Genomic DNA, 26,275 nt, shown 5'->3' with positions numbered 1-26,275 from the left:
TATTTGTCGCGAAGTACACAAAGCCCAAAATAAGACGAGAGAAGTCAAAAGACATAACAGACAATTGAAAAGAAGTGTCGGTAGACTCAGAACCTTATCAGCGTCCACGTACATGAATATTATTGGTTGCCTCGGGGGCATTAATGTTCTGGCATTAGTGTTTCATTCAGAAGTTGACAAATACTCAGGGTAAAACCTGCAGCCAATGTTTTGAAATCAATTTTTGTGTGAAGTTCAGGGAAAGTCAAGATTTTTGGGGCATAATGAGGAAGTTCAAGCGGGCGCAGGCCCAAAATCAAGCGTCCATTGAACGACACCTGAACGGTAAAGTTCTGGAGTCCTCCAGTGATGAGGAAAACGAGACCTCTCATGAGTCTCTTCAGCAAGCTGTATCCAAAACATTGTCTTCATATGAGTTTGAAGGAGGAGATACAGAGAAAACCCTTTCGTATCTGACAGATTTGTTTCAGTCCGGAGGTGCTGTTTGCCTCATTTGTATATCTTCGGTGAAGAAGAACGACCCAGTGAGTATCTTGAATTATTAATGAAAGCTTTGAAAATTAATTCAACGTATCTGGCAGCCAGGTCGTCGAAAAATTGTCCATTATTTTTTAAAATAAAAATTACCTCCCTCCTTGCCTATCCAGATATGGAGTTGCTCCACTTGCTACTCTTTTCTCCACCTGACGTGCATCCAGCACTGGATCCGGGACTCTCTGGCCTCGAAGCTCTCGAAGGGCATCAAAGCCCCTGTGTGGGCATGCCCCAAATGTCGCACAGAATACCCGGAGTCCTCGATCCCCACCTCCTACTTCTGCTTCTGTCTAAAAACCAAAGATCCACCTCCCCAGCCCTGGATAATTCCTCACTCTTGCGAGGAGAAATGTTCAAAGCCCCTATCCCCCCCATGCGGTCATACATGCATGCTCCTCTGTCACCCAGGGCCATGTCCTCCGTGTCCAAAAATGGTGACAACAACGTGTCACTGTGGCAAACAACCCCCCCAGCCCCGTCGTTGCAACACAAAGCTTTGGAGCTGCAGGACCACCTGCAGCAAAGTCCTCCCCTGTCACCACCTCTGCAGAATCGAGTGTCACACTGGTCCTTGTCCACCCTGTCCAGAGATCGTTCCCGCCCCCTGTCACTGTGGTACCTCGACAAAGTCCCTAGAATGCTCCGACACGACCTGGAGATGTACCAGGAAATGTACAACACAGCTGAACTGCAAGATCCACACCTGCGAGGGTTTCTGTCACGCCCTAGGGGACTGCGGCGACTGTCCTGTTGCCAAAAACAGGACCTGTCCCTGCGGAAAGAAGCGCTACAACGTCTCCTGCAAGCAGAAGACCCTCCCCACGTGTGGTGACACCTGTGGTAAGCTCCTGGATTGTGGAACCCACTTGTGCAACATGAGGTGTCACTTGGGTGACTGTGGCCAGTGCCTGGAGGTGGTAAAGAAGACCTGCAAATGTGGATCATATACGAAGGAGGTATCCTGCACGAAGGAGTTCCATTGCAACAAGAAGTGTACAAATATGAGGGCATGTGGTAAGCATCCCTGCAACAAGAAGTGCTGTGACTGCACCAAAACTGGTGTTAATCCCTGTGAGAAAACCTGTGAAAGTTCCCTGAACTGCAGAAAGCACAGGTGCACAGCTCCATGCCACTCTGGCCCCTGCTACCCCTGCCCCAGAACCATAACTATTCAGTGTAGATGTGGTAACAGTAAGATTGAAGTGCCCTGTGGCACCAAGAAGAAGATTAAACCCCCTCACTGCAACAAATTGTGCAAAATCCCGCCGATTTGCCATCATCCCAAGCAGGAGTCACACAAGTGTCATCAGGGGAGTTGTCCTCCTTGCAAGAAGATCTGCAACCAGGTCTACAAGAGATGTGGCCATGATTGTGTGGCTGTCTGTCACACGAAGGTGTGGGTCAAGGTCAGGGTGAATGGGGTAGCACAACCGGTTGGGCCCTGGGAGATCTCCAGGGACAGGATGGAGTTGCAGACTCTTCCTTGTCCACCCTGCGAGGTGTCTGTCATGGTGACATGTCTAGGAGGACACGAAACAAGGCCCTGGCCGTGTCACATCGCCATTCCTGGATCGTGTGGACGAGAGTGCGGGAGGGCTTTACCTTGTGGCAATCACACGTGTGAGACGGTGTGCCATAGGGTAAAGAGCGAAGGCGGAGACAATGGAGATGACTGCATGGAGTGCGAGGAGCCATGCAGACTAGAGAGACCCGAGGGTTGTAGCCATCTGTGCCCTGAGAGGTGCCATCCTGCACCCTGTCCTCCTTGCAAACAACCTGTTAAGATCCCTTGCCACTGCGGACTCAATAGTTTGTACAAGAGGTGTGTTGAGGTCACTGGGAAGAAGGGGAGGGATAGGGACGAGATGCTCAAGTGTGGAAATCAGTGTCCACGAAATGTAAGTTCATGAGGTTGAGGCCCACTTTTTTGGTAAATTCAATATTCCTCTTTCATAAATTGTTCATAATCATTGTCATTGCAAAATCTAATTCATAAAGTAATTGAATCAATCTGTTGTTAAGCTCATCAGTCAGCTCAAAAAAAATCAGGAAATAGACCTCTCAAAATTCCAATGATCAATTCTAATCTCCAACTTGGTTAATTCTAGTACTCATGTGGACATAGATGCATCGACAACTGCCACCCTGGCAGCTGTCGTTCCTCAGACGTATGCAGCAAACGAATTAAAATAACCTGCAAATGCCAAAGAATAAAGAAAACAGCTCTCTGCACTGAAGTCCAGCGAGGAAATGTCAAGATAGAGTGTGATCATCAGTGCAAGGAATTGAAGCAGCAGAAGGAGCGGGCGCAGGCGGTGGAACTCGCCAGGAAGAAAAAAGAGGAGGAACTGAAGAATCAGATGGAAGTGGAGAAGTTTGAGAGGAAGTTCAAGCCACGGAGAAAGGGAAAGGACAGGGCTGAGAGTGTGGAATCCTCGAGGAGTAACAATTACAGGTATATTATGCGAGGGGTTTACTTCGCTGTAGTCTGCATCATCGTCGCCATCGTAACGTTTTATATGACTGAGAGGATGTAAATTACTCTGCCATCATTTTTATCGTAAGTAGTTAGTTTCATTTTCATGTTCAGTCATTACCAGTCTGTGAGATATGTCAAGTTTCATTAATGTGCATTTGTAATTCAATTAAAAATGGAAAATGTCAGGTATAAATTGTTTTCAATCGTTTCATCCATTTTGAGATCCATTGGTGAGTTGTTCTCTAAGTTTAAAATCCGTACGCCTTTCGACAAAAAGGCCAGAATATCATAAAGTTGGCGAACAAGAGGACTGTTGTAGTCATCCATACTTCAAAGCTGGATTCTCTTGTTCTTGGTTTCGCTGGTCTGCAGGGAAACAGTGAAACATTGTTCTGGTATTGCGTTCACAACAGTTCTGACATTAGACAGTTATTAAGGTCTCCATTCCAAAGTGGAGTCAAACCGTCAGCAAATGTAGACGACTAGCATTCGATAAACCAAAGAGTTCCCAACTTACATGAACTTCACTATTTGAGATCTTGTCAGGGTCTGTGGTCGCACATCGTTGAGAACCAAACATGCGGCATGTTCTCCAGCCTCGACAGCTCCATCAGCTGTACCCGGCCAACGTCCAGAGTATTCACTCGCTGCGAAGAAAACCCTGACTTAAGGCTGGCACCCCTCGTCCAAAATTATAGAAGAAAATTAAAACGCATCTCGGAAAAATCGAAAATTACCTCCTGCACGGCGTCCTCAGGAGGTTCACATGATTCTGAATGCTCGAAGGGGTAAGAACACTCATTAAACCTTTCGTCTCCACCTCCTCGTAAAAATTCACATGGGAATGCTCTGCGATGTGATTGAAGCATTGCCTCAGCGTTCTTGAGAGCTGGAGAGATCGCGAGAGTTCGTTATCAGCATCGGATGCCCAGAAATACCCGGACAGGGTTTTTATTTCATTCCCAGGGGGGTGAGTCGTGTCTTGAATTAGTTTCAATTGTGATGGGCCATTGGAGAGTAAGGGGACGATCGTTCCCGAGTGATCCGGATGCCAGAAGTTATTTCTGTAGTTGGATTCGAAGCGAATTAGTCGCGTTGAAACGTAACAGCTTTGGGATTTTTCGTAGTTCTCTGGGAATGACTCCAGGGTGAGTTGGCCACTCCGTGGGGGTGATATTGCTACAATTACGTAGCTGCATCTGGTCATTTTAGTTCAACAAGAATGTCAAGAGCACAATAATTTACATTCAGACAAAAATTTCAAGGGAATTTCAACATACTTATATGTTTGAGCATTTGTCGACACAAACTTTCGATATTCGTCGAACGTAATTTTATTCGCTGTCTCTAAACAGTTTATGGTGACGTTTTCATCGAGAATTCTTTTGGTTAATCGTTGAAGTAATATAGAATTCCCTCCCTGCAGAGGTCCATAACAAATGCAAAAATAAATCCAAGAAGCAAAATAAAATACTTAAATGGAAAATTATCGAGTCCTTCTATTAAAAAAAAATACTGTGGCGTTCATTTACTTTAATGAAATAACGCGAATTGCTATTCAAGAAGAACTTTAACCGTTGAAAAAAACCACCAGCTCTGTGGAACACTGTTAGCAGCCATAAGGCTGATATATTATTCAATTCCGTGAAGCCTGAAAAATAATTACATTTCATAAAATCAGAAACGATGGAAGAGAATGTCTCGACTATGAGAGGGAAGTTCTCACCACAAGTCAATGAAATTAAACTTGCGCATATGGATTTGGCTTTTGGGGAGACGACCATCCGGTTAATTAAATCAACGGCACTCAATTCTGCAAGGATCCTGAATTCCTCATTATTTTCCGAGGATTCTAACCGTTCATCTAAACTACTCTCGTTCAGCTGTTAGGATAGCAGGATTAACTCATTTCTGTTATCATTAAACGAATGTTAAAATTTCGGGAAATCCTGGTTCTTTTAAATAAACTTCTTCTAATACCGCGAGCAGACAAGATCTCACCGATTTCATGCAATAATACACTTGTGCAGCAAGAAAAGAAGGTAGTGAACGGACCGGACCGTTCTCATCACAAAAGACCCGGTTTTTATCATCGCATTGTTCCCCGGCTTCAGTTTCAATCTTCATTTCTCGCAGTAATTGCGTCATATTGTTCTGAAATGTATGGACAAAAAGATGGAAATGCTCTCCTGATTTTAGTCTTCCACCTAAGGAATCTAAAAGATGAGGCGTCGACGTGAAAGACTCTTTGAAAAATTTGTTAAACTAAATAGATAATTAGTATGGATTAGTTACTATATTGTTGCCCTAAACTTTATGACGTACCTGTAGCTTCAATAATCATTACCGATAAATTAGCACGTTTTCTCGCGAGGTGATAGGCGGCAGATAGCCCTGTCAAGCCTCCACCGATAATTATGACGTCGAAATCATCCTGGTCTGTATCCAGGGCATCATCGCCTCGCGGAAAATTCATTCCAAAGAGAGTGAATTTTCATTTGTCCTAAAAGGAATCAATCAGAACTTCCTGTCAAATTTGTAGGTTTGTCCAGGAAATTTCTTCGTAATGGTGACACAATTCAGAACTTATTTTCCTTTCTTAAATTTTAATTAATTAACATAGGAGAGTTTATATCCTAAATTTCGGTGATTTATTCATAATAATAAATGTGGCAAATATATATTCACATTAATTCATCCAAGTAGCACTTTTCTAATCATCGCACCACTCACGACTTCCTCATCTCCATCACGCGGCCCAATACATTTACTGCTACATAAATATTGGAGCAATGGAAGTCTGTATTTTCCGCAAAAGTCAACAAACTTCACGTGTTCCACTCTGTTATCGAAGAACACTCCTGAAAGATGACAAGCAAAAATTATATCTTCTGTTTTGAAGCCAGCACGATGTTAGAACAGAAACAACATCATGACCAGTAATCATGATGGCGATAAGGGTGTCATTAAATTAAATTTGGAGCACAAAATTATGAAAAAATCGAGAGATTTGTATTGCAGCCCTGATTGAAAAATTTAGACTTTGTAGTGAAGAAATTTCAGAGGAAATATTATGCGATAAAAATGTCCGATAAACGAATTAAAAAATGACCAAAATTTTCAACAATGCGGACGAGATTAATTCAGTTTTTTCCATTACCTTGACATTTGGGGTTGACACATCGATGACCGCAATTGAGATAATCAATCAGGGTTTTCGGCAACCCAATATCATCATAACTTATATTCGAAGTTTTTATCACTCTCGCTGCGATTTCCAGTAATGAGGGGGGATTGTGGGTCATGTCAGAGACGAACCGGACGACTAGGGGGTTGTCCCTCAGGGAAAGCTGTCGAAAATTATTATCAACTGATTATTATACCCAATTAGGCATTTTTCGACTTAATTGATTGTCGAATATATCTGAATTAAAGGGAGATAATCCTTCCCGCAAACTGTTTTTGTCATTAATTTGTAATTCAGTCCTTCAGAGCATGAAAAATATAGATTTTTGATTCCCTCACCTCAGTGAGTCCTTTGAGGGTGATAATCTCCGTAGGCAGTGTCCTCAGCCTGTTCTGATGGAGCAGAAGTGACTTGAGATTCTTCAAATTGGCGACAGTGGAGGGCAGGCTCTCCAACATATTATCACAGAGAATGAGACCCTGAAGGGCAGTGAGTCGACCCACAGTACTGGGGACTTCCGTCAGCCTGTTTCCCCCCATGGACAGCACCTGGAGCTTCTGCATCTTCCAGATTTCCTTTCTTATCTCGCTGATCATGTTACCCCCAAGATAGAGGTACTTCAGCTCTGCCAGTTCCAGCACCTGATCGGGAAAATCAGTGAGTCTGTTACCACTGAGATTCAACTCTCTCAGATTTAACACATTGTCAAAGGTCTTTGGTAGCGAGTCATTAGAGAGACTGTTGTTCTTGGCTATGAGGCAGGTGAGGGGAGACTCCCCAATGCAATCGGGGAGATGAGTCAGACTGCAGTTGGATAGGTCCAATGTGTGGAGATTCTTGAATATGGAAATTGTAGGGGGAAGAGAGTTTATTCGATTGTGATTCAACAACAGTGTCTCGATGTTCTCCACGTCCTTCGTGGACGTGAAGTGCTGGTTCAGGAGGTCAGCATCCAACATCAGGTACGACAGGTCCAAGGTTTTTGCGTATGAGTCTGAGTCACTTGAGTCCGATGTGTAGCTGTCCATTTTTTAATTTATTCAACTGAGGGCGAAAAGAATTATCGAGGATCAAAATATTATATTAATATTATACGTTCAACATTTTTCAAATAGAATGTTTGCAATATTAAATACTAACGAATTACGATCTAAATTCAATCGGAGAAAAAAATTGAATTAGCAACAGAAATTCAATAAACATACCAAATTATTCACTAAATTCACATTTTTTCTACAACAATTTTTCAAACGTTCTGCTTTCGACCTCTGAGCGGTATTGATCAATGCCAGAGTAAATGAATAATTAAAGAGCAAAAGGCAATGTCATTAAAATAGCGTGAAATAAGTAAAAACCGTTGGAGTATACTCTTCCGCAGTCCGTCCACTTACATGTTCCTCGCTCTATATTCCTTTATTCCCCTTCACCAGGAGCCGCGCATAATACCCCCGGAGATCCAGTTTTCAGCAATAATTATGTTTCAATCACTCTCCTCGCACACATTCGGATTGTGAAAACAAAGGCCACGATCCGGACAATGTCGAGTTTGTTACATGTACTCGTGTGGATCGAGATTTATCGGTGAGTTTTATAACTTCTCTTATCAGTTGCTTCTTTTCCAATGATCTCTCGCCAGTGGTGTACCTATCGATTTATTGATTTATCGCGGCTTATCAATTGAAAATTCTTTACCCCGCATTATTAATGGAAAAAAAAATGCTCATTACCTGCGATGATTATCTATTTCGACATTGAATAAATTCATTATCAGATCTTTCATAAAAATTTCCTTAAAAAATATCGGGTTATGAATTCTCCTGCGGAAGAGTGATAAAATAACTGAATAATTGATTAAAATAATGAGGTCCAAAATAAAAACAATAAATGAAGCAATAAAGGGGGGCAGCGACGCAATTTTTTGTTAATTATTGCAGTACAATGATAATGCTAATGAAATGATAAAGTTTATGACAATCATTCAAGCCGTTTATTTAACAAATAATCAAATTGTTGTAAATGGTTGTTATAATTCAGGGTCACCACGAGTAATGTTGAACAATAATATTCGGTGAGGAGGTAATTGCAGAATTAATTAAATGATTAGAGTTAAAATGAAGCAAAAAGGAGAAATAATTTTTCAAAGAAAGAACTGTTTGTTGACTAGCATAGATCATTTTCCGTCAAACTATTGACCTGGACATTGTCTTGGAATGTTTGAAAAAAATCCGAGGTCGCCTGGGGTCTTTAAATGTCTAGCTCCACCCTTGTCAGCCCCCGCGACACGTGTGTCTGGGTGCAGATGATCAGTTAGTGACCGCAATATCGTAGAATTATTTTTGAACATAATTATCACAAAGCAGTCAGCGTCATTAGGGCATCATCAATAATAAATTCTCGTCAATTTATCGATCTCACCGAAATGCCTCGTGTGCAGATACCAGTGAAACCGGGATTTGTACGAATTTTTGAGGTTATGAATGAAGATTGTTGAGGGAAATCATTCGAAGTGGAATTGTAAATAAGCAGAACTAGTGGTGATCTGTAAAAATGGCCATGTTTCGGTTTCGACCCTTTGGGTTGTCTCTTGCACGGTTCTCGACGATGGAGCTATCCCCGGAGGAAGTGAAAATCCGGAAACTCCCGGCGCAGACGAGGCAGGATCCAAACTTGCTCATTAACAAGTATCTTCTAAACAACGAGAAAGTGGAGAGTGACATGTGGACAAAGATTCGAGAGGAGTTGGTGTCCAAGAAAGGGATCTACGTGACTCCTGTGAATGTTGATGCAGTCATAATGGACAGCTGCTGTGCTATGGGCCAGCACGGATCTGCCCTGGACTACTGTGACTACCTAAAGGCACAGGTATTTATTCTGAAATTTATTGATCGAGGTTTCCATCTATGGAGCTATTGATTTGGCCAGCCAACCAATAAATAAATACATAAATATTATCACCCCTCCTTTTTCCATCACAACAGAATCACAAATTCAATTTGGCTGCGACAGCGAAATACTTCAAACTCCTGACAGACAATAAAAAATGCTTGAGTGAAAAGGAGAAAGAAGACGTGCTCCAGATGTACGATAGCCTCAGGAAGGACTACCCTCTGTTGAATCCTTCCACAGCGGAGGCGTGTATCAGGGGTCTCTGCAAGACGGTGAGGTGGAGGGAGTCCTTAGAGTTGCTGCAGATGATCGAGGAGCATGCGAACGTCCGCGGTGAGGTCCTCACGTGCATCATCGCCGCGGCTTTTGACAATAACGAGCCTGATATCGCCTGGGAGTTCATGGCTAAAATTGGGCCGCGTTTTCGCCCCAGCAAGTCGGTTTACAGAAGCTTCGTGGAGTACTATGGGAAAGTCTCGACGAGTGCTGAGGAACTGCAGGGCCATGTCGAGAAACTGTTCGAGACACTGGCTGAGTGGGACATCTACCCTTGGTTGGAGGTTCTGGAGGAGGTTGGTGGAGCTCTGGGGAAGTATGGGTGGAGTGGAGAGCAGGCTTCCATCAACACAACGTGAGTCATATTTACTTCATTCTTCTCCATATTTTCCTACTATTATTAGGAGAGACGATATCATGTGAAATTTGATTTATGAATGGTACTTCTGTTTATGTCCAGTGGGGTATGTTCGAGCTGCGGTTATATCTTGTCCCAGTTAGAGGTGAATAAAGAAGATTTCGACCATTTAGCCAACTCTTTCCAGTCCCGGGGCATCATTGGCAAGGACATTTATGACAAAACTGATCCTAAGGAACTCGCAAGATTTCAATTATTCGTTGAAGAGAGCAAGCCTTATGATATAGTCATTGATGGTCTGAACGTAGAGTACGGCCTCTGGAACAATCACACGCAGAAGGTCACGGGGGAGAAGGTAACTTAACAGGCGTTAAAGTAAAAGCTTTAGGAGCGAGTGGATTATTCAGTAGGAATATAATCCAATATTCCTTGGAGTTCGATAGATTTTTCCATGAGATTTATTCATATGTAAGAACAATAGCAGATCTAATCTGGGGGTTTTCTCAGCTGGCACAGGTAGTGCGTCTCTTCAGGCAACAAGGGAAGAAGGTAGTGGTGATGGGTCGAAAACACATGTTGAGATGGAGGCCTGACTGCATGAGGTACATTCAGAACAATGCGAGAGTCTTTTTTGCCAATAATATGTGAGTAGCAAGTTCTGTTGGAATTTCCTGCAATATACCCTTTATTCCTTTTATTAAATATACCCTTTATTTAGTTCGGAGGACGACCCATACACGATAATGGCAGCCCTAAGTGGTGGATTAAAGACATACATACTCAGCAGAGATCTGATGCGACAGCACAAATTCGTTTTATCTGATCCATTCCTACAAAAAACCTTCAAACTCTGGCTACTCACCCGTCAAATTCGTCCCACAATCAAGGGCCACCTTGCGAACAAGACTGTATTCTTGATTTACCCGCCTAATTATCTTCCTATTGCCCAAAAAGATGACAATGGATGGCATATCCCCTCTCTAGGGAACCATCACTTCGCACAGTCTGCGGGTTATGACCTCTCTCAGCCATGGTACTGCCTCAGGAAGGAAAGAGTGGCGGTGACGAAGAAACCGCAAATAAGATTGGATCGGTATGCTAAGAGATGAATAAATTCGTGATATTTGTTTTGTGTAAGAGAGTTTAATTTTTTCATTATCTTCCGGAAAATATATAATTTATTAAATTTATTTAATTATTGATTCATTATCTAGTGAGTCGAAAAATGAGACCAAATGCACGCCCTAGTTGAATTTGCCCCCTCGAATACATTGACCAATGAGGAAAACATCTTACGCAAGAAGTTAGCCGATAGTTTATGTGGTTTTTTGAAGAGGGAGCCCCGCCAACATCGGCTCCAAGACTCCCGAATACTGCCGAGAACACCCGAAAGCAATCGTACTCTCGTCGTGGCGATGGCGTGCGACGTTTGACGCGTTGACTGTCCCTGATTATCCACCCCACAATATTCCAATGTTTACGTAGTTTTTTAACCCCTGTATGCCCTAAATCGCGAAAAAACTGAGTGAAAACCGTTATTGAATACATCTCTAATGAAAAATAAACAACATGGCGGACAAAACCAAGTCGATAAGTCACGTGAAACACGTTCCAAAGGACGCACAGGTTATAATGTCAATTATGAAGGATATGGGGATTACAGATTATGAACCAAAAGTCATCAATCAACTCCTCGAATTTACATATCGTGAGTACATACACTGTTGGTAAAATTATAATTAAAAAAAATCATAATCTCGTGAGGGAATGAAAAGAGTTTCACTGGTGCATCCTCTCCATTTACAATTCCTTCTTGTCTGAAGAAAAAGAGATGTATTTGTGGTTGTTCATAGGTTATGTTATGAGTATAAAAACAAGAATTATTGGTTGTGAATGAAAATTATGTGAAACAACAAGGATTGCCTTCTTGTTTATTTTACATCTCTAATTTTATGGACAAGTTAATAGGTATAGATATAATAATTACAGCGATTGTATTGTTATGCATTTAAACAAAAATTATATCTACCCCTGGCTTGTGTTTTACCCTCAGGGGGTAGTCTATTTCTTGGCATCAATAATAACCTTCCACATGATTTATTCAAGGCTATATCACTTGTATCCTCGACGACAGTAAAATCTATGCCAACCACGCCAAGAAAAAATTCATCGACCTGGAAGACGTAAGGCTAGCTGTGAAAATGCAGCTAGATCGCACATTCACGAACCCACCTCCACGAGACGTTCTCCTGGACGTTGCCAAGTCGAAGAACAATATTCCTCTGCCATTCGTCAAGCCCAATAATGGCCTTAGACTTCCTCCAGACCGTTACTGCCTCAACTCGGCGAATTATAGAGTGAAGAGTTTCACCAAAAAGCAATCGACAAGCAAGGTACCTGCGCTTGTCGGAAATAGCTTGAGTGGTTCGTCAAGGCTCAAGGGTGATTCCAACAAGTCAATGTCCATTGTCAAAAGACCTGGATCAACGTTGTCTACCATTGCCCGGACTCAAACAATTTCAATACCAAAACCAGTCTTCAAATTTACAACAGGTAACAGTTTTATTAGTTTAATAGGCAATTCTTGTCCTTCGAAAGATACGTTTATTTTGTGAAAATAATGAAATTCCTCGATGCATTCACAAAATTAAAAAATCTTGAATATTTCGTTGCGAAATTTAGATATGTGCTGATGAAAAAAAAATAATTGTAAAATCTTCACTATTCCTCTAACTGATATTTTTTCCCAGTTCCCAAACCGATCCAGAGACTTTCCCTTCCCGAAAATTCCATCTACAAATTCGTCGTGAGGATCCATCCTCGTAAGCGCAACCATCCCCGACAAAAATTTCTTCCCATAGCGTGGAAAAAAGGGAATTTCTTAAATTTAAATGTTTGGATTATAGGTTCTGCCTCTTCAGGAAATACGTCGACATCTTCAAAGGCTAAAATCCCGATGGGAACTGCCCAGGGTACGTCAGTTATAAAGATGGAAGTGGAGGAGAGTGGTAAAAGAAAGCGTGAGGACGATGACTACGATGTACCTTAATTGTATATTTACAATTTTACCCTTCCACGATATATTTCAAATGTTTTCATTAGTCATTTTATCTCTTTTATCGTTTTGATTAATCTTGTATGAAGTATTCATTGAAGAAAAATAAAATATTCATTGTGTGAATTTGTAACTCAAGTTGTGTCGGATTTATTTAACATGACTTAATTTACCCAGTTGTGTGGCAAAAGAGAACAGATCAACTTGGCTCCTCAGAACGTTTGCGAGAATGATTCAACATTTTTACAAAAAAAAAGCAAATTTTCTTGTAAAAATGAGATATTAAAAAGCTTCATCTGGTCCCATAACTAAATAAATATTCCTACACCTCATTAATTCATGCTTCCTCGATTTGTGACCCCTCCTCCGCCTCCTCTCCGGCATTTCCCACCTCCTCTTCAGTCGGCTCAACTTTCACTTTAATTACCGTCGATCTCCTCTCACCCTCCATCGCTTCATCCTCATCCTCACCCTTCTCATCATCTGGGAGAACGTCCTGCAGTCCCTCTTCGCTTTCTCCACTCCCTCGAGGCTCCCCCTGAGGTTCAACCGATGTCCTCAATTCCCTTTTAACCTTCCTCTCTGAATCCGCTTCGGATTCCCGCTCTGACGCCTCATCCATGTCCTCTTGGTACGTCCCCAGGGGCACATGAACGCTGAGTCTCGCTGAGCCCTCGGAACTGGCTGGAGTCCTTGGAGGGAGGGAGGATCCCAGGGACTCCTCTCCGTATTCTGCATATCCCTCTCTGTAACCTCCAGAGATCCTCGAGGCCCTTCCTACGGAGGTTCTGGAGCTCGTCCTCGACCCTCGTTCAGCCCCCTCCGGCTTGTTCGAGGGGAATTGCAGCGTGTATTCCTCCGGTAACTCGTCCTCGGTGTACAATCTGTCCGAGAAGTACACGCGACGGAGTCTGCAATTCGCATGAATCTGCATTCTCGTCGTTTCGACGTACTTAGTTCCGTACGCTCGTCGTGTGAACTCGGCGAGGTTGAACTGAACCTGGTTCCAACCTGGGCCGAGACATATTGGCATGGATGTGCTAAAGGGTTTGACCCGGGTTACAGTCTGGAAATTGCTCGCTCGAAATCGACGGTGCATGTTCTGATCGTCAAGTATCTAGAGTAATATCATCAGGGAATTAATCTAAATTAATTATTTTAGATTAATTTGATTTGATAAACGGTTGAAAGTGGGGGATTACGGTGATTTCAAAAGTGAAATATCGCTTCATATTCTTGATAATCATGATCATGAACGGAAGGCAAATTCCGAGGGCGCCTCTGGGGTTCTTCGGGGAGTATATGTACGTCGTGGAGACGTTGGTTCCGATTATCTCCAGGGCCAGAGAGACCACTTCTTCGTCTACAACTCGTCTGATGTTGCCGTTCTTCACCTGAGAGGATTCATGTGTGAAGGAATTTAACAAAAAAATCGATTACGGTTCCTTTAATTATTTATGGATCTAATTAAAAAATTCTGCGGTTTCCTCGAGAGATTTTTCGATAGAAAATATCAGTTACTGTCGAGAGATATTTGTTATTGAATTCCCGATCGTTCAACTGAAATTTGGACGTTTTTAATATTTTTACTGTTACTAACGTGCATGTCCCATAGCTCCAAAGGGGACTTCCCGCAGCTGAACAAAATCGAGAGACGTTGCTGTTGAAATTTGCCTCGAAACATAATTCGTTAACCCTTTACTTGATTTTTTTGGGGTGAGAAGGTTTGGCTGTACAAAAATTTCGACTCTCAATTGTCCTCGATTCAGTGAAATTATTGAATTGAATTATTTCAGAATTATTTCCTTTATTATCTCTCATAGATTTTCCAGCTGCAATTGCATTACATCACATTGTTCAGATAATTTATTTGCAATCTTCAAATTATATCTTAATTTTAGGTGAGCTTTCAATCATGGTCTTTTGCGATTCTTTATCGCACCGGTTCGCAAAGAATAAAAACATGAAACAATCGGTACTATCTGATGCCGACTAATTCGTTAATCCGTCTTCTCTCCTTATCCGTCGCGAAATCCGGGATTACCAGGGCATCCTGAGGAAATCCAATGCTGAATGTCCTGTCTATTCTCACCCCTCCAAGTGCATATGTCTGTATCATCGCCATGTGCTTAATCTCCCAATTTAGCTGACGTGTGATTTGTTTGCGAGTCTTGTGGGCTCTTCGGCGACACACTACGTAGCTTGGGAGATGAAAAAAAAATTACCAGAAGGTACTGAATACTTATAAATATTCATAACACAATGAACAAGTTCATTATTAAATAAATATTACATTTTTCTTGTACTTAATTAATTTTTTCGGGTCAAAACATTTCTTTCTGACTGGAAATGATCCGAATAACTGGACAGATTTTTTTTGAATTCAGCTCATTAGCGAGAAAAAAAATTAATTCACTATCATTGATGATAAATTACTCACTAAGGAAGCGTTTTCAATCCAGTATAACTCGGGTGAATGGACACATCGCTCCTGTACAACTCCGGAAACTGCTTCATATGTTTATTTCTATATCTCTTCACTTTCGGCTCATCTCCAGGGCTTTTCGCCTCCGGACTCTGACCGTCCAGGCTCTCCTCTTTCAATCCAGCATCCGAAGCATCTCTCCGGCTCAACCGATCCTTCACCGTACTCCAGGACATTTTAAAAATAATTTCCCAACTTTGTGAAGCGCCCCGGCAGCACCTCAAGACCCCCAGGGATTCAACTCAATTGTAAACTCTTGTTCAATGAAATTTCCGCTGCCGGTCTCACTGAATAATCGAGTGAAGCCGGAAATTGATCAAAATTGAATTTTACGTGTGGCAAGCTGCAAAGCCGGTGGGAAGTGCGCCACCGACACTATGATTTTGAAACTGAATCCGATGGCCTGGTGGACTCAACTGGGAGAATAAGCACGTCTTCCTCAGTGGATGGAATAGTTGTATGCCAATTCCCTCGAAAGTTGAACGAAGGTAGTTGATCTGTAACGAAGTGAACCGCTGTGTGCCACGTACGGCTATCGATTTTGGTTATGAAGGGAAATCAATACAGAGAAAAATAATTTAATATCTGAGATATATTTACTTGGGGAAGAATTTTTTTCAATCTCGATTGTCCCAGAGAAGTCAACTCACGTGTTGGGGAAATGATTTTTTACGTTTGTATTCATCAGATTTTACAGATCTAGATGCGGATCCTGATGTTGGAAAATTAGAAAAAAAAGAGAAAGTTTATTTATGGAAAAAAGTTGATGAGGTAATACATTGACTGAAATTAAAAAAATGAGATTGAATAGAAAAGTAAAATAATTTAATGTTTCTCTGAGGGCTGGAGGGTGAATGAAGGATAAGAATTGTTTGCTTCATGTCTAATTTCATATTTTATTGTGTCGTAGCATCGTCGGGTCATCGACCAAACGTCTTACTCAACCAATGCTCGACATGCCAACAAAGCTACATTGATTCTTCCTATTATAACTTTGCCCATTTCACCCTTTCCTCCCCTCTACACCCCGTTCTCCTTTTCCTGTTGCGAGGAGGATAATTCACTTAATCGAAGCGCTTATGAATTTCCAGCGTAGAGGCCGTAATTGGCGGGTTAATCTTGTTGATTAATCGAGTTTATATCTGAGAGGATAATTGACTAATTTTCAATACCCGGGAACAACTAAATTACCATTATTTAATCCTATCAGTGTTAAAAAATCATAATTACCTCAGCGATTGTGAGGCTGAGTGGCATTGGGCTTCTAATTTTATTTTCTTCAAAACCCCTAATTTTCTCAGTGCGTTCCAGGGAAATAAATCATAACAATTTTCCATTCTTTAAAATCCATAATCCTCAACATTAATCATTCCCCTCAGTGCTTTAACAGAACCCCTTCACCTTCACCCCTCCCAACAAATGTGCGTAACAACAATGAAGTGATCGTGAGAATAACAATTTTTATTCAAATGCAGCGGTCTCAGTCACCCCCTCAGTACTTTTAAACAACAAGCGCATGCTCAACCCCCGCAGTTGTAATAGTCGCTTATGTACCATCACCCATACAAACCATCTCTTCTACCCATGCCCGAATTTATCGACATTTTACCCTGCCACACAATCAAAGACCAATCGGGGGATGAAAACTCGTGCCATCTAGTCCCAGAGATTCTACTTGGACAGGGGTGAACAGTTACAGCTGATCAGGGAAATTAATATTCCAGACTTGTTGTTGTGAAGTGTCTCGGAGCTTGAGAATTTAAAAAAACCGGAGAAAAAAAATTTATGGAGCCGTTTTTCTCGATTAAGTGATACGAGTCAGAGAGCGGGATGACACGGTGATATTGCGAGATAAAAGATCTCTATAAATACAACTACCATCCCCCCCTTCAATTCCCTCCCCCTCCCCAGTCCCAAGACCAATAATTCCAGGATAATTCGGGTTATGAGTTGTGGAATAATGAGGCTGCAGAGGTCATGAGCACTGGCCGAATGTTGGCGATTGGGGTGAAACGTCAGAGTGGAAAGAAAACGGACAGAAAATACTTTGGAAAGTGCTTGGGGGCTCGGTTCGGTTATACATCAGTCTGTTCAAGGACGTCTTGCTGCACAATCAGATATAACGTACAATGGCCAATGAACATTCTTCACACAGGTTTGTCCGGTTATCTTTATTGGATTTTCGCATGAGATTTTTTTTAGTATTTATTGTGGTTGGATTTGTTGGAGGGAGTGATGATCATGTTGGGGCTATTTGTAATAATTTCCAATGACTTTGTAACTACACATAAACAAATTTAACAATTCTGTAGATGTTGATTTTTTATGCAAATGATTAAAAAATACCAAAGTGGCATAATTTTAACACAATGGAAAGGACATGAGGCCCATTTTAAGGCTTATTATTTCCGAAGTGAATATAAATTAATATTCCATTAAATTTGCCGGGTTTTCAATTCATATATAATTAAAAAACTCATCCGAAATTCTCTTTGAAAATAAATTATGATGAAACACCCGACTGTTCTCCATATTGCATTATGCATTTGCGCAAATTAACGAACGTACTAAATGCAATTTACCACCACTGACGACAAAAGCAGGGGTTCAAAGTTACGCAATTAGTTAGCACACGTACGTCATAGAAAAAGTGAAACAAATAAATGTATAATTAAAGGAATATATAATTATAGATGGAAAAATTTGAGTCGGGGAAATTTTATAGAGACGACCAGAGAATGATAGAAAATTAGTAGAATTGTTTAGCAAACTTACTAGATTTTCAGATGAAATTTATCGCTGCTCGGTTATCCTTCCGTAAATATCGCAATTTGAAAAATGTGATTGGGAATAATTCTGAAAAATATTATTGCGAAAAATAAAAGGACATCGCTGCCAGTCCGTGGACAATCTGAGGTGAATCTCTGCTCGGTTTTGTCGCTGGGCAAGGATCTCAGCAAGATCACGATGCCGGTGAACTTCAACGAACCGCTGTCCTTTCTCCAACGAGTTGCTGAGTACATGGAGTATGCCAAACTCCTCAAGTTGGCTGCTGCTGAACCCACCCCAGCTGGCAGGCTCCAGGTAAACTATTCTCATTTACCTTCATCCCCTGTGAATTCAATCCCCTGAAGTTGGAATTCTTCTCGTTCTTCATTTCACATCCTCACACCGTGTGGAATGCGGAGTTTTGCGCACATAAAAAATTCCAGGAAAATTAAATAATTGAATGCAATGTATAACTAAAGATAAATAACGTGGAGAACTCAACTGATTTTCTTTTCTAGAACATATATTACCACTAATGTCTGACATAATTAGTTCTTCTCCTTTATTCGTAGTACGTGGCTGCCTTTGCTGTGAGTGCTCTGGCGTCAAACTGGGAGAGACTTGGGAAACCTTTTAATCCATTACTCGGTGAAACTTACGAACTGGAACGGGAGGACTTCCGGTATTATAAATTCCGATTTTCAATCAATGATTCCTTTGTTTCGTCCGCTGCCGGCTGTCAACGTCGGGTCAATGTTGACTCTCAAGGCGGGGACAATATTAGTCACCAATGTTGATAGCCGACATTAGGGCCGATTAAATGAAAATCCCGTGAAACTAATGGAAAAAATTCTTATGAATTCCATTTTTCCCTCGTGGCTTTCAGAATAGTTTGTGAACAAGTCTCCCACCACCCGCCAGTGTCAGCCTTTCACGCTGAGGGTGAGGACTTTGTCTTCCACGGTAGTATCCACCCAAAGCTCAAGTTCTGGGGTAAAAATATAGAGGTCCATCCCAAGGGAATCGTCACAGTGGAATTACTCAAGTACGCAAGGCCCTCTCTAATTGATCCATCAGATGAATAATTAATTTATTTTATTCACGGTGATATTGTTCAGGTGGAAGGAGGCGTACACATGGCAAAACGTCAACTGCATACTCCACAATGTACTGGTGGGACAATTGTGGATGGAACAATTGGGGGCACTTGAGATAAAACAGTGCGGTGGCGGCAATCTCAAGGCAACTTTGTCATTCAAGAGTGCTGGGTGGAATGGAAAAGATTTACATCGGGTTGAGGGATTCATCACTGATTCAGAGTATGTAGACAGACGATGAAACACTTCTCCATTTTTTTTTTCAGAAGTGCAGTAGTAACATCACAAAATCTTTTTCATGATCTGAATACCATAAAGTGATGAAAGTGTTTCCTTATTTTGCTCTCTATGTTTAAGAGTTTTAATTTATTTAACGACTGGTGGAATAAACGTCTAAAATGGATTTTCAATAAAGAATAACAGTATCTTGACAGGGCGAATCGTTAACATTGTACGATATCAATTCTGAATGGCAGGAGGAAACGTCTCGTCTTTCTTTACGGCAAATGGACAGAGCGTTTACGCTCGTGTGAGCCAGCACTCTACGAGGACACCCTAGAGAGGATAAAACGCGAGGCCAAGAGCCCCCAGGGTAGTCCGGGGCATAAAAAGGTGCTGGCTAAGTTGAATAGCCTCAAGATCGGGGCTTTCAAACCGTCTCATCAGGATGCGATCGATGAGTCGAGTACTGACAGCGAGGATTGTCTTCCGGTTGATGAAATCCCCGGATCTCTGACCCTTTGGGAGGCGACTCCTCGACCTGCCAACAGTGCAGATGTAAGCGAAAATGAATTCAAAGACTCCAAAGCTTTAATTCTACTCGGGAAAAGTTATAATAAATTGTTCGGGGCTGGTAAAAAAATTATTCCCAGATCTTGCGAAATTTCAGAGAAGATGGAAAAGTTTTTGTCAAGTCATGAACACGTCATATAATGAAAGGAATGGGAAACTTTTAATGGAGATCTTTTTTATATGACTTCTCTTGATCTGGATAAAAGAAAATTCAATCCTAATGAGGAAAAGTCGACTATCTTCTCTCGATTCAAAGATATTCATCAAAGAAGTCGATTTAGTCATAAAAATTGTAATAAAATGAATAACGCGTAATGAAAGCTCTCGAGGGAAATATCGATCGTCATTATATTCTTCCAGTATTTCTCGTTTACTCATTTTGCGATGTCCCTCAACGAAATGGACTCGAGTATGGCGAATACGCTCTGTCCAACGGATTCACGTCTCAGGCCGGATATCAGGAAATTGGAAAATGGCGATCAGGACGGAGCGGCCACAGAGAAAATTCGACTCGAGGAGAAACAGAGGGACTCACGCAAATCGAAAAAGCACAAAAAAGTACCGGAAAATTTCCCGAGGTAAATTTCAGTTAAATATTTTTAATCCTCTCGTTTCATCGCTGTATATCTTAATTAAAAATGTTAATGAATTTTTCAGATGGTTCCAATCGGCAATAAATCCATACACTGGACTGGAGGACTGGCTGTACAAAGGTGAGTATTGGGACCGCAATTACTCTGACATCGAAGATATTTTTTAAGACCCGTATTCACAGTGTTCGATAAATAAATTATCAACATAAATTGTTGACTGGAGTTCATGTACCGTTAAGGTATGATCAATGCGTTGATTGGAACGAGAACAATTGTGCAGATTGTAATGTGTGCATGTTAAAATTGTGAATCGAAAATTGTCAAAGAGGGGGATGAACATCATGGAGTGGAGTAATTGAAGGACATGGGGGAGTACTCGAGCATGTAATCAGTTTTGAACCACTGAAATGATCTTAGAACTGTGGAGATAACGAGCGCTGGGCTACTAATGAAAGAGGCGGAAGCTTGGAAAGTTGGTAACAAATGGGAGAAAATAAAATTAAGAGTCAACGTTTCACTAGGATTCGTCCACGAAAAATATCTTAGCTATCTTGAACACAGGAGTAGAGCCCTCAAGAGAATTGATGTCTATAATAAACACGTTCGGCAAGAACGAACCACAAAGAATAAAAACTATAAAAACATTAATACAACACCTGATAACAATGAAAAACTTGAAATTATCATCGTAAAAATTTACAAGTGGGAGAGTACAGAATAAAACATTGAATAATTAATTAATGACACGTGCGAATATAATATCATAAAAATTCTGTTGATTTTTTAGATTTTTCTTTTATTTTCAGTACGTGAAATAAAATTAATTGATTAGTTCACCATGATACTGTTTGTCAATTGTGTAGTTTCACTAAAATGAGAGGGTTAATTGAATTAGGAAGAATGGGAAACAACAGTAGAGACGAGAGGAATAACAGAAGTACAAAAGTGAGAAAAGGAAACTGAAAAATTCTATTTTGATCTTATTGTACATACGCCCAGTGATCCAGAGGTGAAATAATCCCAATCGCTGTGGAATTTTCTCCTGTGAATGTTCTCCTCGTGAGTATTTAGAGAGTGGGTTGAAGAGTGAGTGGGGTCAACTGAATTTTCAATTTTGTCCAGTTGCGACGGAATGAAAGACGCATAATTGCTCCTGCGCCCTATTTTTATAACAATTAATGTTCTACGTATTTCGGGTGTACGTCTTTAGCGCAAGTCTGGAGGTGAGTGGACTGAAATTATCAGATATTGTTCTCACAAAAATTTAAGACGTTAGGATGAGAAGTTTAGGCACTGGGTTGTCCCAAACGAATAAAATTGATTAAATTAAATTTTTGTTTGCAGCGTATTTCGTTGGTATCATAATTATTATTTGTTGAGAAGGGACAGAGACCTTTTAGCAGATCCAACAATTTGATGGACTAGTGGTCGGGATCAATATATGGGGAGACGGAAGTTTATCATTTCTTGGGGGACTTTATCACTTAAACACAAGTATTTCGGGATTTTTTAACTGCAAATATTGTTTTCCAAGTCTTCATTTCATTCACTACCAGTATTAAGGCTTCCGCTCGACTGAAATACTGTACATAAAAATATTGAAAAAAAAATTACTAGAATGAAGATCAACAATCTCTTGTGACTGCAGAGATGGGTCTGATTTCTGTCATTTATTTTCCAGTCAATATAGGCTTGGAGTAAGTAGTGAAATTATCCTCCATAATCCAGAAAAATTCGTGGCATAACAGATTAGATGAATAAAAAATGCAAATTAACCGATTAATCAGTAGTTGAAGGACCGCTTCCACTGTAAAAATAATGCTTCAGACCTCAGACTTCAAAGAAAACCTCTTGCATTTGATACTCTTTGTGCCAATCGAGTGATATCCACAGTCGCAGCTTTCTTACGATCACCAGAACAAATATCCAACCAATGAATTAAAATAATGTAATAGGAGTAGTGTAATTGTTTTGAGGTGAGTTATTGTTGCGCTTTGAGAGAAATTCATGTTTTTTAGGCTCAGCCAAAGCAGAAGAAATTTATTCCCTGCGGAGAAAATAATACAAGGAGACAAATGATTAATAAAAATTGCGAAAAGCTTTGAACAAAACCGTGATTGTGAGAGCCAATTAATTAACAGTGGCCCAAAATTTTTATTAAATATTTCTCTCCATGTATCAGTATTTATTTTTTTGTTAAATGTGATCGATACAGCGCGAGTGTTAATTTTGTTGAAATAGCAATCATTGTTGTAATGAAGTAAAATGTTGAGATTCTATTTGTAATTCTGTTGCCTATATGAAGTCATTTTAGTTGTGTATAGAATTGAGTGAGAATTTAGAAATAAATGTTATTATGAAATATAACTCGTCTCTCTATAAATATAAATAATCCTCCTCTCCCTCCCCCCATCTTTCACTGAATATTTTATTCATCATTCAATTAAAAATTAGCAAATATTTCGGAATCCCGCGCTCGATCAAATTATCAACGTCACTGTAATTCTCCGAATGACTGTAAGATGGCGGCACAATGCTGTTATCGACGCTCGTCAGCCACTTCACAGCGCACCTTCGGCTTTCGGCAACATGGCAGACGATTCTTGCTTCCCAAGAGATTCAGAAAGGCATCGATCTCGGCTCTGTCCTGGAGAACACGTCACTCAAGCGTCGGTATTCCGTATTGTTGGGTTAAATTTAGTGAAAAGGTGAATAATTTGACCAAGTGACAGGTCTTGTGGACAAAGGGAGTGGAGTAAAAGATTTGGAGTGATCTTAATTGAGAGTAACTCAACCAGCCAGAATGAGCAACGTACCAACAGGTGAGGACTCGTAGCAACTTCATCATAACCAAAATATTGTCTTTCCAGTCTTCAAAATGTAATCAAACAGTTGATTTCGTCACAGGTATCATTTACCTGTCGAGACTCATTTGGGAACCATTTTGTACATTGATACGTAAAAATAATTGAAACATTCCTGGACTGTTAACGTAATTAACCTATGATTCATTCGTTTAATGTGACATTAACCGATTTTTCATTGTCTGGAGATGGAAATGGTGGGCTCGATCAGATTGCAGTTGTACCTTTGCTAGTGTTTTTTTGTGTTCTTATTGATCGCGATTTGGAGTGCAATCAATGATAATGCGGATATTATTACGTGTTTTATTTACATTGTTGCCGGCTCGCACTGAATTTTCATCCACTAATTCCATTATCTTCATTAGTAATCGGTAACGTGTTCCGGTGCCCCTGTGAGTCAAGATACTAGTGAGCGTAATTCATATATTCCATAATTTACCACACATAAAACGCAGAAAGCTGTTAAGTGAATAGTTCTTTAATATAAACAATTATTTCTTCCAATGCTAATGAAGACCGTTAATTGGTGATAATATAATAGTTTAGACAGAACAGAAATTAGTCTTATGAAAAATGTAATGAGCATTCATTTTATATATTGAATTGTTCCTCTCATATTACTAAAAAAGTTGCTGAATCACTTAAAAAATTTTAAAGAAATGTTATGTATTTTATTTAGACGTTAATATTTTCAATTTCACAACAGATACTTTCTGACATGACAAAGCCAGAAATCTTGACGAAACAGGATAAGTTGGCTGCATTCTCTATGGAAAAATGATAGAGAAGTTTTCCGGATATTCAAATTTTCTCCTCCATTGATTATTGATGAGAGATTATTCTCCCGTCCATCCCCTTCCACAAGGGAGTTTGAAACGGAAATTTCATTCAACTCTCCAGCAATCTGTTTTTTATTCATGAAAGCTCCGGATATTGCAGCGGAGAACGGCAGTTTTGTTTCGTTAAATTTTGATTTTTCAATTCTTGCCGAGTCTGCTGATTCTTCCCCGGGGAATCGGATGCACGGGAGTCTCTGGGGTCGAGAGTTGAATTTTCTGGGGTGTGTGGTGCAGATTCGCAAAGTGTGCGAAGAGAAAATTAAATTTTTCGGGTTATTATTCTCCTGGGATAAATAACAGTTTGACTTTGGCCGGATTGATTGCGTTTCTCGTGAGTACAATCAGCTGACGACTATCATTATCTCAACGTTGGCATTCACATTATCACAACATTGTCACAACGTTGAAACAAATGAATTATCGCCTGTTGCGTTGACAGAAAAAATCAACTGGATATGAAAACCAACTTGGTAGGAGGGACGCTCCCACTGGTATATCTCTAATGCAATAAAAAATGCAAAATGATTGTATCATTTTATCCTCTCACCCCAGCTCGTTAATAATAATCTGTAATTATCACTCGCGATTGCGTGACCGATTGAATGAAATCCGATTTGCCCTCTCTAATTCCACTGTAAAAATGAATCGCGATATGTATCGATCTTGTTACCATGTGATTATGGTATTCACTGCGGGTTACTTTACTCACAATATATCCCTTGCATCATGTACTCATGAGCACGTCGTCTCATATCAATGAAAATGCGAGGTGAGGGATTTTTGTGTGCACAGATGCATCAAGGAGATGCAAGCGAAATGAAAATATCACATGGACCTCCTCTTTGGCAAATATTTCTCTTTCATTCGAAGGCACATTTCCTAGGTATTTATTCTGAAGTCTCGTTATTTACAGTGAAAATAGGACATGTTGATGAGGTTCTGTTTGAGGATGGAAAATTGTTTTTGCCATTCAAGATCTTTTTTCATGGAAATATTTATGAGAATGCGAACCACCCCATCCACCCAGTGGAAGCGCAATCGGAATTGCATTCTAAAGACGGAATAATTTGGGATTTTTCCATTGGATAATTTATATATCAAATAGTATTCGATCTCAAGCCTAAATTCCCCAAATATTTGTTTTATAATAAGGCAACGATTGAGGTATTATTATTTTTGACAGCTCCAAACCTGGGGTCTGACGCTGACTGTCCGTTTCCCCTTTCCATATTTTTGTTGGATAATCTCGCTATTGCTGCTTGACTACGCAATTAATAATAATAATTCGTCAACGGTGTCGTAAAAAAGGATTTTAGCGGAAGCTTTCCAAAAATCTCCCTTGACATTTTCGCCTGCAATATTTTATTCCGGGGAACAAATCATAATTACTGAAAGTTCCAAATTGTCTCATTATATCTCATCACTGATGAACAGAATTGACGAGATTTTTTTCTTAATTTTCCTGCTGCGCTTTAAGCGAGCTTCCAAGTATCCCATTACGGTGAGAGTCCACTAACGAAGTCCAGCAGTGAGTCATTCTCCTGAAAAGCCAGTTCAGTAGGTTCTGCGGTGCTTTGGCCAGACAAGGCTCACCCACCCAGTTTCTGTGGTGAATAAGGAGAAAGTTCCTGCTCTTTTTCTATCCCCCGGTTATTTCCCCATTCTTCGTGTTTTTCTTCATTTTTTTGTATCATGAAGCCTTGCTATTGATCATAGTTTTTTGCCCGCGATCGCGGCCACCGATAACGGAGCCAGTAATTTCAATTTTTTTTTATTTCATGCGTTCATTCGTTGTTTTCGTTATTATTCCTATGGCGTTGAGTCTCATTTATCATCACACCATGGATTCCAACTGCTGGGAATGGGAGCGAGGGGATTATTTTGGGTTCAGTAGAATGTGAATTATTTATTTCACGTTGAAGGGAGGGAAAATTAATCAGTAATGGGAAACAACGGGATAATTTAATTTTTTTTTTCATAAATGAGTAGTTATTGTTGCTAATAAATTCAGGAATTGCCTTTTAAATGGATTCTCTTTTCTAAATTCTTATTTTCCTCGAA

At 40.5% G+C, this 26,275-nt stretch overlaps 8 protein-coding genes across 14 annotated transcripts; 4 read left to right on the top strand and 4 right to left on the bottom strand.

Annotated features, from left to right (window-relative positions):
• Positions 1–28: 28 nt before the first annotated feature.
• LOC135162792 (NF-X1-type zinc finger protein NFXL1-like) lies at positions 29–3,206 on the top strand. Its single transcript, XM_064121647.1, has 3 exons — positions 29–524; positions 648–2,432; positions 2,643–3,206. The coding sequence occupies exons 1-3, from the start codon at positions 264–266 to the stop codon at positions 3,069–3,071; spliced, it is 2,475 nt and encodes an 824-aa protein (XP_063977717.1). The 5' UTR covers positions 29–263; the 3' UTR covers positions 3,072–3,206.
• Shps (sheepish) lies at positions 3,150–5,840 on the bottom strand. Of its 4 annotated transcripts, XM_064121652.1 has the most exons (9): positions 5,702–5,840; positions 5,339–5,516; positions 5,015–5,229; positions 4,740–4,896; positions 4,546–4,664; positions 4,294–4,433; positions 3,751–4,212; positions 3,531–3,674; positions 3,150–3,379 (listed from the first exon to the last, which is right to left on the bottom strand). In XM_064121652.1, the coding sequence occupies exons 2-9, from the start codon at positions 5,487–5,489 to the stop codon at positions 3,262–3,264; spliced, it is 1,506 nt and encodes a 501-aa protein (XP_063977722.1). In that variant the 5' UTR covers positions 5,490–5,516; positions 5,702–5,840; the 3' UTR covers positions 3,150–3,261. The 4 variants fall into 4 exon arrangements, with proteins under 4 accessions (XP_063977722.1, XP_063977721.1, XP_063977723.1 ...); XM_064121651.1 differs by having other exon boundaries at positions 4,546–4,896; XM_064121653.1 differs by lacking the exon at positions 5,702–5,840 and having other exon boundaries at positions 4,546–4,896; positions 5,015–5,167; positions 5,339–5,477.
• On the bottom strand, positions 5,600–7,731 carry LOC135162799 (leucine-rich repeat-containing protein 58). 2 transcript variants are annotated; one of them, XM_064121659.1, is made up of 4 exons: positions 7,592–7,731; positions 6,539–7,244; positions 6,174–6,363; positions 5,600–5,874 (listed from the first exon to the last, which is right to left on the bottom strand). In XM_064121659.1, exons 2-4 carry the CDS (start codon positions 7,226–7,228, stop codon positions 5,708–5,710), a joined length of 1,047 nt encoding a protein of 348 aa, XP_063977729.1. In that variant the 5' UTR covers positions 7,229–7,244; positions 7,592–7,731; the 3' UTR covers positions 5,600–5,707. The 2 variants fall into 2 exon arrangements, with proteins under 2 accessions (XP_063977729.1, XP_063977730.1); XM_064121660.1 differs by lacking the exon at positions 7,592–7,731 and adding an exon at positions 7,406–7,546.
• On the top strand, positions 7,640–10,857 carry LOC135162794 (mitochondrial ribonuclease P catalytic subunit). The gene is made up of 6 exons (XM_064121650.1): positions 7,640–7,781; positions 8,635–9,062; positions 9,179–9,717; positions 9,823–10,075; positions 10,228–10,364; positions 10,439–10,857. The coding sequence occupies exons 2-6, from the start codon at positions 8,748–8,750 to the stop codon at positions 10,827–10,829; spliced, it is 1,635 nt and encodes a 544-aa protein (XP_063977720.1). The 5' UTR covers positions 7,640–7,781; positions 8,635–8,747; the 3' UTR covers positions 10,830–10,857.
• Positions 10,858–10,950: 93 nt separating this feature from the next.
• On the top strand, positions 10,951–12,908 carry LOC135162801 (transcription initiation factor TFIID subunit 9). Of its 2 annotated transcripts, XM_064121662.1 has the most exons (4): positions 10,951–11,428; positions 11,827–12,273; positions 12,471–12,542; positions 12,627–12,908. In XM_064121662.1, exons 1-4 carry the CDS (start codon positions 11,290–11,292, stop codon positions 12,767–12,769), a joined length of 801 nt encoding a protein of 266 aa, XP_063977732.1. In that variant the 5' UTR covers positions 10,951–11,289; the 3' UTR covers positions 12,770–12,908. The 2 variants fall into 2 exon arrangements, with proteins under 2 accessions (XP_063977732.1, XP_063977733.1); XM_064121663.1 differs by lacking the exon at positions 12,471–12,542 and having other exon boundaries at positions 10,960–11,428.
• On the bottom strand, positions 12,529–14,506 carry LOC135162798 (cilia- and flagella-associated protein 20-like). Its single transcript, XM_064121658.1, has 3 exons — positions 14,376–14,506; positions 13,978–14,169; positions 12,529–13,892 (listed from the first exon to the last, which is right to left on the bottom strand). The coding sequence occupies exons 1-3, from the start codon at positions 14,457–14,459 to the stop codon at positions 13,113–13,115; spliced, it is 1,056 nt and encodes a 351-aa protein (XP_063977728.1). The 5' UTR covers positions 14,460–14,506; the 3' UTR covers positions 12,529–13,112.
• Positions 14,507–14,569: 63 nt separating this feature from the next.
• Positions 14,570–18,176, bottom strand: LOC135162387 (uncharacterized). Of its 2 annotated transcripts, XM_064120782.1 has the most exons (4): positions 18,036–18,176; positions 15,861–15,972; positions 15,216–15,792; positions 14,570–14,976 (listed from the first exon to the last, which is right to left on the bottom strand). In XM_064120782.1, the coding sequence occupies exons 3-4, from the start codon at positions 15,434–15,436 to the stop codon at positions 14,754–14,756; spliced, it is 444 nt and encodes a 147-aa protein (XP_063976852.1). In that variant the 5' UTR covers positions 15,437–15,792; positions 15,861–15,972; positions 18,036–18,176; the 3' UTR covers positions 14,570–14,753. The 2 variants fall into 2 exon arrangements, with proteins under 2 accessions (XP_063976852.1, XP_063976853.1); XM_064120783.1 differs by lacking the exon at positions 15,861–15,972 and having other exon boundaries at positions 15,216–15,757; positions 18,036–18,163.
• On the top strand, positions 16,882–22,887 carry LOC135162378 (oxysterol-binding protein-related protein 2). Its single transcript, XM_064120766.1, has 8 exons — positions 16,882–17,415; positions 18,146–18,344; positions 18,602–18,711; positions 18,916–19,074; positions 19,148–19,348; positions 19,603–19,903; positions 20,279–20,496; positions 20,576–22,887. Exons 1-8 carry the CDS (start codon positions 17,390–17,392, stop codon positions 20,676–20,678), a joined length of 1,317 nt encoding a protein of 438 aa, XP_063976836.1. The 5' UTR covers positions 16,882–17,389; the 3' UTR covers positions 20,679–22,887.
• Positions 22,888–26,275: the final 3,388 nt, after the last annotated feature.

Source organism: Diachasmimorpha longicaudata, chromosome 5 (genome assembly GCF_034640455.1).
Source record: "Diachasmimorpha longicaudata isolate KC_UGA_2023 chromosome 5, iyDiaLong2, whole genome shotgun sequence".
NCBI lineage: Eukaryota > Metazoa > Arthropoda > Insecta > Hymenoptera > Braconidae > Diachasmimorpha > Diachasmimorpha longicaudata.
Note: the sequence above shows the minus strand (reverse complement) of the source record. Positions and strands in the feature narration are given on the sequence as shown.